The following is a 12,366-nucleotide window of genomic DNA, read 5'->3' on the forward strand; positions in this document are numbered from 1 at the left end:
TATTTTGAAACCCGAAATTTCAAAATAATTATTGAAAATTACTGAAATTTGTTGATGGTTATTGAAATTACTTATTTTAATTATTGTCAGTAATTATTATTTTCAAATTTTAACATTTTCAGAAATTAATGTAATTAATTAATTACCAATTAATAAAACCACACTAGGTTGATTTTAAATATTGTTTTGAAACCTGAAATTATTGAAAATAAAAAATAATGATATCAAAATGCAAAATTTTTAAATAATTATTGTGAGAATTAGTTAGAATAGTTCTTGATGGAGCGCGATCCGGCTGGTCTTAGCTGTCTGCTGCCTTGCTTCCGAATGGGGTAGCAGGGATCCTGAAACGGAAGAGATGGGAAAGCTCCGGGGGGAACCCGGTGTAGAGGCTCCGAAGCTCAAGTTAGAATCTTTCAAAAGCAAGGTAATACCAGATAGCGCAAAGTTTGCATACCTCCGTTGTCGGGGGGCAGGGGGCTCTTATAGTCACTTCGTGTACTCGTCCCGAAGCCCTTGTCAGATCGGGTATGATTACCCTTGCGCTTGTCAACTCGGCCGTCGTCCCTTCTGCTGAGACAGAACCGTCACTGCCTAACCGTCTAACTGGAGATGGCGGCGTCAGTGGCGGTGGCAGGTGGCCGTTTAGAGTGCTGCTGCCAAACGTCAGATCCCAAGTCAGTCAGGCGTGGCGCCCTCGGGCACGGACTTCCCTGGTGTCAGGCATGGTACGACTTGTTTGGCTTTGGTGCCCAGAAGATGATGCGAAGTGCTGAGCGAGGCGGTCTTGAGCTCGGAGGTATCCCGAACTGTTACAAAGTGGGTCAGTTCGGTGAAGTCTATCCCGAGCTGTTACAAGGTGGCAGTTCGGCGAAGTCTATCCCGAGCTGTTACAAGGTGGGTCAGTTCGGCGAAGTGTATCCCGAGCTGTTACAAGGTAGGTCAGTTCGGCAAAGTGTATCCCGAGCTGTTACAAGGTAGTTCGGTGAAGTCTATCCCGAGCTGTTACAAGGTAGTTCGGTGAAGTCTATCCCGAGCTGTTACAAGGCGTCAGTTCGGCGAAGTCTATCCCGAGCTGTTACAAGGTGGGTTAGTTCGGCGGTCTATCCCGAACTGTTACAAGGTGGCAGTTCGGCGAAGTCTATTCCGAGCTGTTACAAGGTGGGTTAGTTCGGCGAAGTGCGTCCCCTTGTTCCCGCCTAGGCTTGGCCCCTTTTGCCGAGCTGTCGTTTCTGCCACGTGTCTCATAATAAAGAGGTCGGGCCAAATCTTCCTTCATCAGTTCTGATAATTGGTGATATTAGTAGTCTTAAGTTCTGAAAATTCTGATGATAATTGGTTTTAAATATTGTTTTCAAATATGAAATTATTGAAAATAAAAATAATAATATCAAAATATAAAAATTCAAAATAGTTACTGAATATTTTTTTTTATATTTTCAAGTATATTTTGTAATATTTATTATAATAGTATTTAAAATAAGTCTAAACTTTCAATAATAAGTCTTATAAGTGTGTAATATTATAAATATTGTTGAAATTTTACCCTTCAACAAATGATATAAGGCTTTACTTTTCCTTTTAAATTCCTTTGTCATCATAATTGATATTGGTATTTCCGCCCCACTAATATTAAATAAAGAACTAATCCCAACGTTCACTCCAAAAATCCCTTACCCCTCACCTTTCTTCTTAAATAAATGCCTTCCACCCTATCAGGTCCTGGGAAGGTAGGAAGTAAGGCTCCTTTTGTTGTAGTGCAGCTCCTTGACGTTGGACTTGAAATCCGAACACAAGGAGCTCTAATTGAAAAGCTGGTGAGGACAATATAGGACTGAGTCCATGCCATAATTGGATGATACCATTTGCTTCAACCTTTATATTTGATTGTCGGTTCTAGATATGATACAATCATGCTTCTCAAGGGGTAAGAAGTATCAAAAGTAGTGGTCATTGTTTGTGGTAAAAGGATCATTTTTGGTTTTCAATTTAGTTGTTGCGAGAGGTTCATCTATGTTGTCTTACTGAAAGGTTTGTTCTATAAAATTGGTTATATCTGTTCTGTACTTGCTTCTCATAGAATCAATACACCAGAAAGAGTAATTTTTTTTAGCTAGGTATATTGAAAAACACCACTATCTCCGTTGGAGTTTTACTAAGTCATGGAAGTGGATACTTTCAGGCCATTTTTTAGGTGGATTTTGGATGATGATGCTTATACTTTCACGCCATTTTAGGTGATTTTGGACGATGATGCTGAGATTAGGTATACATACTGATAAGTCATAACTCATCACAGAGAGAGAGAGAGAGGAGGAGGAGGAGGAGAAGAAGGAGAAGAAGGAGAAGGAGAAGAAGGAGAAGGAGGACTGGCTTTAGATGTGACCCAAGTAGTAAACGGATTTCAAGAAACATGTTGTGGTTTGAATTCAGCACAAGTTTGCCTCAACCCTAACATGATCCTCAAGCATCCCAACAGGACTGACTCAACATGACATAATAATATCTAAGTCCCAAATCCAACCCATCCTTTAAATTGTACTTTTTATAACAAATTTTGATAATCTAAAAGCCATTAATTTAAGTTGAAATTTGGTTTATAGGTTCTAAGATGTCACTTTCTCTTAGATAACCAAAATAAACATGAAAAGACATCCTATACTTTGAGGTTATGATGTTAGAAGTCATCAAATTACAAGAATACCCTATATATTTGTAGGGGTCGGGTATCTTGACCCGATAGGGTAGGGCATATATATTGTTATTAATATTCCATCTTTATTGTAACTTACTGTTATTTTCTGATTTTTAAAATTAATTGTTGAAAATTGTAAAGGTTATTGTAATTTATTGTTATTTAATATTTAATTTTTCATTGTAATTTACTGCTATTTTCTTATTTTTAATAATTAATTAGGGAAAACTATAAAAATTGGTGCACTTTATTGTTATTTAATATTTAATTTTTTATTGTAATTTACTGCTATTTTTTACTTTTAATCATTAATTATTGAAAACTATCAAAAAGTAGTGTAATATATTGTTCTTTAATATTTAATTTGTTATTGTAATTTATTGTTATTTTTTGAGTTTTAATGATTAATTTTTGAAAATAATAAAAAATTAGTGTAATATATTGTAATTTTAATACTTAATTTTTTATTGTAATTTATTGTTACTTTCTTACATTTAATCATTATTTTATTGAAAATTAGCAGAAGTTAGAGTAAATTTATGAAAAACTAACGGGAGTTGTATGATGCATGGGCTTTGTTAAAAGAATTTGAGGCAAAAGGAGCTCAGAGTGCAACCTGGGTGGGCCCAACCTGAGCTTGACCTAGCTCAACCAAAGCTTTGCACAAGTTGGGCTTGAGTTTTCGAACTTCAAGCTGGTTTAGGCAAAAAAAGTCAGGCCTTATCTAAACTCATGCTTGTCTTGGATTGAAGCCTCGGATAGCCTGATATCAACATAACCAAATTCATCTGTTTGACCATTAAACTAAAGAGATAACATTTTGACACACCAGATTGAACCATCACATCAGCTGTCCAACCTAGGATCTTAAGAGGGTGGGGATTGACATCAGCTCATTACTTGACCTCATTAAAACACCTAGACCAACGAATTTGAGCCTAATAGGCTTAAAAAGCTCAAAATACCAAACAAACCCCCACTTAAAACTAAGAAACGACAAATTCCCATTTAAAAATTCATCAAATTTACGTTTTTTTCCCATCATCAGCCCCAAATGCAGGGCTTCAACGTCTACACGCCCCAATCCCTCATTCGATGCATAAAATCCATAAGAAGCCTTCCAAACTCGAGAAAATTTGTTGCGCAAAGAAGGAAGAGTCAATTGCTGGCCTTTCTCTCTTAAGATCTTTACCTATTTCAGTGAAAGAGCTCTGTTGAATCACGGACACTGTAGTTGGATGAATTTCAAACCCATCTCCCTCACTTTTCTCTATAAATAGAAGCCCAACTTGAGCTTGAGGGTAAGAGGTCAGTTTCCCAACTTCTGTGATACAACCATTCTGCTTGAAATTCCTAAATCTTTGAAGCCAAGCTCAAGCCTCATCCCTTTTTTTCAAACTTAACACCAAAAACACTCAGCCCAGCTCCATGCCTTGCTCAACTTTCGTTTGAAATCCTTTTAGCTGCAGAAAAGTTTGTTTCGGGGTCGTACATGAGAGGTAAGCCTCTCATTCCACCATCTCTCTACTTTTAGTTTATTTTCAGATTATTTAAAGTCATAAAATCCTACGAAGCTTGCATTCCCAACTTCCTTCAGATTGAAAACAAGAGGTAGAGAGGCGAGGGTCTTAGGGAAACTAGTACCTAAGACCGATAACATCATTTCAAATCAATTTTGGGCGAAGTTGGAAACATTTTCGCTAAATTTCAGGAGTTTTGAGCAATCATGTTAATTCATGCTTCGATAGAATTTGAGCCTGAATTACTCCCGTAGTCGGCTGCTATAGCATCTTGGAGAAAGGGGTGCCTAACACCTTCCCTCTCCCAATCTTTGGAACCGAAAACGTTTCGGTTTAGTGCCTTTCCCATGAAGGACGGAGTCACTATCAATGAGCTAAAGATAAACTTTCGAGTTTGAAAATGAGGGTCCATTTCCTCTAAAAAATGAATGGCGATTCCATCTCTTTGAGCTAGCCATGAGCTTCCTGGAGCTCATAATCATATTAGCCCAATCCCTTAATCACCTAAAGTCATTCCTAAAGTCTCTCTATATATTCTCTTCTTCTAAAATAGTCTCTTAATTTCGATTGCACCTCCCCACATTTATCTTTCTTCTCGCTTTATTTTTTTGACTTTAATAGCTTTCTTCTACATTTTTCTGATTTTTTCTTTCAAAATTTGTTTGAAAAAATGAGAATGGTGCATGACAACTCAAGAGAGATGTGTACAAATAAAATTGGCCGGAATAGTTATGTTCCACCTCCACAACTTCTCCTAACTTCTCTTCTCTTAACCTTCTATATTTTCTCCAATTTTCTATGGCATGAACAGAGTTGGAATAATTATCTTCCACCTCCATGTCTCTTCTCTCTTCTTTTAACCTTGTCTGTTCTCTCCATTTTGCTTACTCTACCATTCCCTGTCCATATCATACAAGCTCTTTTATAGGATTCATTACACCTACGCTATATGTGGAGAGATGTTTCATACTATTACATTTTGCAGGGCTTTTCAAGTATTTCATTAGCTTCCAAAATTTCAAGGAGTGAAACGTAAGAGAGCTTGAGAGAGTTGAGTTTATTGGAGGAACTGCCTTAATTATACTAAGAAGGTGTTCGTCTAATCGATTTTTATTTTATTTTTAATCTTTTGAAGTTTTAAAGATTTTAGTTTGTTCCATCTCTCGGAGGTGCATTATACATTTGGTTTGATGTGTATTATCACCTAACATGAAGTAGAGAGTCACAACATTCCTCATGTTAGGATTATGAGATCGATACTTAAGTTGCTAATTTCTAAAGATGTATGATGATGCATCTAATGTTTATTTCCCCTTGATGTACGATTGAATAGTAAGAAGTTAGAGGACATTCGACCATAGGAGGGATTCACACGTAACTGCATTTACCTTCACAAGAGGTTAATTTATTTGAAGGCCGCTGATGGCGAGACACTTCTTTAGATTAAGATGACAGATTCTCAGTGAATTGATCTTGCCTATCCCCCATCTCTCCACATTTTCCTCTCAACCTTCTTTCCCTCCCTGGGTGATAAAAATCAATGATAGCTCGGGGGGAAATAAAAACAAAATGGCAATTTTTTTATATTTCAGGGTATGGGTTTATGTTTGTGTTTTCTTTAATGAAGAAAATGACATGTCTTGCTCCAGATACTATAATGCTTTTCTGATATGATCGCCCTACTGTTCTTACGTCCTTTAATTTTTATTTTTGGTTCTTGCTGCAGGCATTTTCTGCAATTCATGAGCGAATTTTTTTGGCGTTATTAATGGTGGAATATAATTTTTCTTTTGAAGATCTGGGTTTTCACCGTACATGATATTTGAGTTGCTATTGATGTTGTAGGTGGTGGTTGGATTGAACTATATAAGGGTTGGAGCTTTGCCTCAACGTGCTTCACCCTCCTTAATTTGTTGAACCAGTAGATATTTCGATGCATAGGAACTAATTAAGCTGGTTTGATATACCTTTAACATCAATGTTTTGATGTAGTGGTTAATTCCAAATTAAAGTTGGAAGTAAGGAAAGTAGAAAAAGAAGTTAATTGTTATGATCAATATTCTTTCCTTTTCGGCAGCACCAACGTGAAGAAAAAGTAAAAGGAAAATAAGAGAGAAACATAGAGAGAAGCCAAAATTTAGGCTTTTGTTATGGAGTTTTTCATGGAATTATTCGAGGTTTGCTGCACTGATAGGTGGAGGGAGCCCATCGGGTCAATATTTTTGGCCATTTTGTCGTTCAGGTTAAAACCATGAAATCCCTATCAATTAACAGGTTTCACACTATGAAGGGCTGGCTGTATTAGCTACATGCATGTTAAAATAAAGTTTAGAATAACATTCTTTTCACACATAAAAAGGTCATCGAAGGTCAATGGTTTTGGTTGTTGATCTTGGTCCAAAGTGGTTAAAAGAAGGGTGATTTGAACCTAAATTACCTTAATATATAAACTTAATTAATGTTGTTTTATTGTAACAGTAAAATAATTATTATATATTGATGTTGTTTTATCTTTTTACACTAATTAAATTATTTTACTGTTATTGTTCACTTTTACGTTGATTTATTATTGATCTTCTTAATTTGACATTGGTTTTTCCCATTCATTTCATGCGGCCCGGCCCTTACCCTTACCATTTTCGGATCCAAGGTCTAATAATCAGATATGGATGTCGGATGTAGCTGGATCCAATACAATTACAAGTTGACCCAAAGTGAGTTATATGTATGATTACATTTCTTTTAATCCTTTCCATTAACATGCATATTCAATATTAAATTTTTACGTTAAACAAAACGTATTTACCATCATGCTCATGCTCAACAAATTAATTACATCTATTGCGGAACATATATCATATATTAGTTAGATCGACTAAATTACTAAGTATACACTACAACAAAGTATGTCTTAATCATGCCATACCAAAAAATCGGATGACATCACGATATAAAACAGTATAGCTGGGACATCTGCGCCTAAATCAACTTCCCAGCAAAAAAGAGCAGATCGGCCGGCAACTAAAACTCACCGAAATCTCCACTAACGCTGTTACGACTCTTACTAAAAATTCCAAAGAAAGGAGTGTTGAGGATAATATTGATAATCCCCACTACCACTATTTTCGTCCTCATAATCTACAACAGAAGTTGCTGGCGCGGGGAAATAATCACCAGAATAATCGTCAAACCCAGAAAAGGCCCCGAATTCCGACACGCTATCTTCAGAGCCCACCGTCGTCAACATGTCGAAGAACGACCAGTCGATGAAGACATCGCTATCTGCCGGGGCACCTCCATCGGAAACCGACGATGGCGACGGATACTCCAAAAGGGTATCTGTCTGTGTCCTCAACTGAGCGGGAGGTGCCTTGTGCGTCTCATTCTCCCCATTAGCGAACCGAGCCGCAGCGGCCTGAATTTCAGGGGGTGTAAGCGACCGACCACAGGGGATATCAGGTGGGTTATCGGGGAAATTGAATTTCGCATTGCAACCACGTAAGCAAAAGAGGGCAGCGTCGAAGGCCCTCGCTGCCTTCTCGGCGGTGTCGTAGGAACCCAGCCAAATCCTCTCGCGGCTGTTTGGTAGCCGGATTTCGGAAACCCACTTCCCCCACTTACGTTTCCTTACACCCTTATACAGAGAATCGCTTTTCTCAGCAGGTTTCCCGGTTGTCGGTTTCACCATATCCGACGTTGAGAATGGGTTGTGGCCAGAGAGAGATGATAAACAAACAAGAATTCAGCTTTGGTGATTGGAGAGCAGAATTACGGCTTATTTATATCTTTGCGTTGACCTCGGTCAGTATCTTCCAAGCGTGTTGATGTGGAATTCAAAAAAGCGTACAAAAGGTGTATACGTGGCGGGATGAGAGATGAGATGACGTGGAGTTACGCGGTGTGCAAATGTGTAGATAAAAAGCACGTTTTGTTTACCACGCGTGGGCGTGGCCCGTGCCTCAGTGAGAGACTGTCAGTGGGAGGGTCAGGGCCCAGAGGGCAGGAGCCGGAAAAGAGTTAAGAAAAACAACGAAGATGGTGGGTTCTACCAAAGTACCCTACCCCCCACCCCACCCAGGCACCCCTCCCTCGTCCTTGCGGGTAAAGTCAAAAAAGGGAAACAATACCGACCCAATAATTAAATTAAAATACCGAATTTGAATCTATACCACAATAATCAATGTAACATGGTCAGTAATGATGGTGTAGGACCATGAACAAGCCGAGGAGCGGACGGTGGGGTGAGTGGCTTGTGGCTTGTGGCTTGTCACTTGTGGGAGGGGAGAAGCGGTTAGACCCGATATGGGCCGCCTAAAGAGGGAATCGGTCGGGTTAAGCGTGATTCTGGTCTCCTATTCGAAAACGGGTCGCCATTGATCTTATGGTTACTTAAATAATGAATGAAGGATTTTTCTAGAATCCTCTAGTTAATTTGCCTTCTCAACATACGTGGTCAGCTGTCAGCCACTGCTCTTTTATGTTTAATTCTTCGCTGCCTGAGTTTACTATTACGTGACTTGGGTTGGTTCTGAGTTTGGTTTAAGTCGAGTTAATCGGGTATATTCCCTTTTTCTTATAGATGGACCAGAGTATAACTTACCCAATGATCGGGTCCGACCTAATAAGACCCATTTATGATTGTTGACAATTTGGTCTTTTTTTCCAGGTAGGGCTGTTCATAAGAAGGCCCAACCCGATCAAACCTATCAACCTGAACCGACCCAATCCAAGTTGGTCGGGTTTTCATCAACATGGGTCGATTTCGGATTGTACAAATTCCTAAATCGATGATTCGGGTCAGTTTCGGTTTTCACACAAGAAAACCAAAACCAACTTAGTTCCTAGTTCAAACATGAATTTCCAAAGCCCATTAGACCACCTAGTTTTTGAATGGTTGCAAGAAACTTTGGATTAGTGAATAGTGATTAATAAACAACTTTTGTGATTAACTTTTCATTTAAAGTTTATCATAGGAGATGGCTGAAAATGATGTTCAATTTATGACTGTTTTTAAAATTATCAAGATTTTATCACAGGGATGAACTTAGAACCGAAACCGACCCAACCCGACTCAAATCGACCAGGTCGATTTTGCTTAACACTGGGTCAGTTTCGATTTTTATGTTAGGTAACCCGACCAAGTCGAATTGGTTGGAAAAAATGCAATAAACCGACCCAACCTGACCCGTGAAAAGCCCTATTTCCAGGGCTATGTGATTAAAAAGAAAGTTAACAAAATGATTAAAAAGGTCAAATGCGCAAGAAACTGCCATGTGGGTAAGAAAGAAAAGTCACGTGAGAAAAACCATACAATATTATAATTCATCCCCATCATCATCATTATCATCAATCAATTCATGATCACATGGATCCATTCTATCAGTCCTGTCATGTGATTCGTATGTGCGTTGTCAACTTTTATTTGAGGTAAATTATCTATTGTCAACTTATGGCCATAAATCATTTCCAACTACAGCCAAAAAATAAAAGAGGGAAAATCTATACGTGGAAAAAATATGGTATGGAAAGAGTTTTGATCAATGAATTTTGATAAATAATACCTTATTTGCTATCATGTTTATGATTCTAGTTTATTGGTTAGTTCTTTTTTTGGATATCATATATTTTTCATATCATAATTGAATCCAGAACTTGGCATTTTGTGTAAGGGGTTAATTTTCTTTTAGGCTCAGTTTGGAAGGAGTACAATGCAAAACCATACATTTTGTATTATTTTGTATATACTAGTAAAAGTGTACGTGACAATATCAAATGATGATGATAATAGTTAGCAACCACTTATTGGTTGAACCATTAACCTATTTAACTAGGAAAATAGACTATGATTAAGACATTAATTAATTTTTTTCTTTGTATTTAAATCATTTCTATCTTTACTAACAATAATTCTTATTTTTCAAACATATTTTTTGTTTAATATGAAGAATATATAATATTAATGCATGTTCAAAATTTTCTATAAAATTTATAAAAAAATATATATTTTTATCATTTAATTTATGAGATAATAAAAATTACTTATTTACCAAGAGGATATGCAATTCCAATATATTGTTTGAATATTGGGTTTTAATGTTGTGGTCAAATCAATTATTTATATATAATATACATGTTACTTATTATTTATTTATAAATATGTTATTTATGTTGTATTTTTGTAAACTTTTTATATGATGGAAATAGTTGAAGAAATACTTATATTTTTTGTTTTTTGTTTTTATTTCAACTGTTATGTTTTTCTTTTTTTAATAATTTATTACTTTTTAAAAAAATTAAATCAGATCGTATCAAATTTGAATATCTAACATCTTGATTGGATTCGGATTCGGATTCGAATCTATAGATCAGATCAAATTCGAATCAAATCTGATTTGATTTGTTTGCATCCCTACTAAACCACTTGCCTACGATGACCTAACTAATTAAATTATTAAATCATTTAACATGGTTAATCGGGTCATGTGTTAGACATTAATGCCCTTTATTTTTTATCCTAATTTTTACCTATTTCTATCATTAATGAAAATAATTCTCATTAATCACACTTTTTTATATGGTGAATATATAATGTTATAGAATGTACCCAAAATTATCAATAAATTTATACATTTTCTAGAATTTTATGTATTTTATTATTTAATAATAACATCCATTTGACATGGATAGTTTAACCACCAATCCACCACTTGGATGGAAAAACCATTTTTCTTTTTCGATTGTTTTTAAATCATGTATTCTATTTTCATCATCGATAAAAGTAATTCTTACATCAATCTAGTTTTAAATTTTGTATTTCATTTATATCATTGATAAAACAATTATTATTTATCATATTTTTTTTATATTATTAGTATATAATATTATAGATGTGCCCAAAATTATTTCATATTTTTTGTACTATTCTATTTTAAAAAAATTATTTTTAATTATACATCATGGGTTAACCTATTTGACTTGAAAGGTTAAACCACTAACTCATCCCCTAGATAGGAAGATGGTTTAATTTTCCATCGATTTTAAGTTGTATGTTTGATGTCCATCATTAATAAAATTATGTCTATTTTATCATAGTTATTTTTTAATATGACAAATATATAATAATAGAAGCATGTCCAATTGCTTTTTTAAACTTTTTTCTATATTTTTTTGTATTTTTTATATTTCTAAATTTGTATTATTTATTTATGATATTGTAAAATTATTCATTTGACCCAAATGGTTGAAGTACTTACCCATGACTTAGATGGAAAATATGATTTCATTTCTAGGTTTATTTTAAAAATATAAAATTTCATTCTATTAATAATTATTGTGTATAGATTTATTAGTGGAATTTGATGATGATAAACAAAAGTATTTTTTATATTTTTAAAATTGTATTATTTATTTATGATATCATAAAATTCTCCATTTGACCCAATTGGTTGAACTACTTACCCAATACCAAGATGAAAAATATGATTTCATTTCTGTGTTTATTTTAAAAATATAAAATTTCATTCTATTAATAATTATTGTATATGGATTTTTTAATAGAATTTAATGACGATAAGCAAAAGTATAAATGTTGGATTCAATGATAGAAAATGTGATTTATTTAATGACTTAAATGTGAGACTTAATGAGAGGTAATTGAATGTATTTAATGGTATTCTTTTAATTATACTTTCTACACTTTCAATGGAGATGAACTAAATTCAAAAGGAGAGGTATTTCAGAAAAGAAAATTTCCAAAAGCCAATACCTCATCATTTTCACATTTATAAATAATATAGATATAGATTTGTATTGTACATATTTGTATTTGCATATCTTCCAAACTGAGATTTGAAGACAAAACCAGAATTAGTGTACAAACATTCCTTGGTAATTTGGATCTATTATTTATGTGTTTCTAATACGGGTACCATTAGAATGGGCTTATGATATTATGATTAAAATATCGATGCACACCGATGCTCATGTTTTAAATATTTAAAACACGGTTAAAGCTTATACTTAGTTTTGTTTTTCTTTTTTATTTTATAATGACCAGTGGATTGGGGAAGAGGGCTGCGATGTTTTATATGTGCAAAAAAAAAAAAAAAAATGTACACAATGGCATATCCAAATGTATTTGGTTATACAAAT

At 35.0% G+C, this 12,366-nt stretch overlaps 1 protein-coding gene across 1 annotated transcript; it reads right to left on the reverse strand.

The window, feature by feature from the left end:
* Positions 1-7,054: 7,054 nt before the first annotated feature.
* Positions 7,055-7,962, reverse strand: LOC148846784 (ethylene-responsive transcription factor ERF017-like). Its single transcript, XM_088948456.1, has one exon. The coding sequence runs from the start codon at positions 7,901-7,903 to the stop codon at positions 7,280-7,282; it is 624 nt and encodes a 207-aa protein (XP_088804582.1). The 5' UTR covers positions 7,904-7,962; the 3' UTR covers positions 7,055-7,279.
* Between the last annotated feature and the right edge of the window lie 4,404 nt (positions 7,963-12,366).

Source organism: Nelumbo lutea, chromosome 6, assembly GCF_056320005.1.
Source record: "Nelumbo lutea isolate HS-2025 chromosome 6, American lotus-T2T, whole genome shotgun sequence".
NCBI lineage: Eukaryota > Viridiplantae > Streptophyta > Magnoliopsida > Proteales > Nelumbonaceae > Nelumbo > Nelumbo lutea.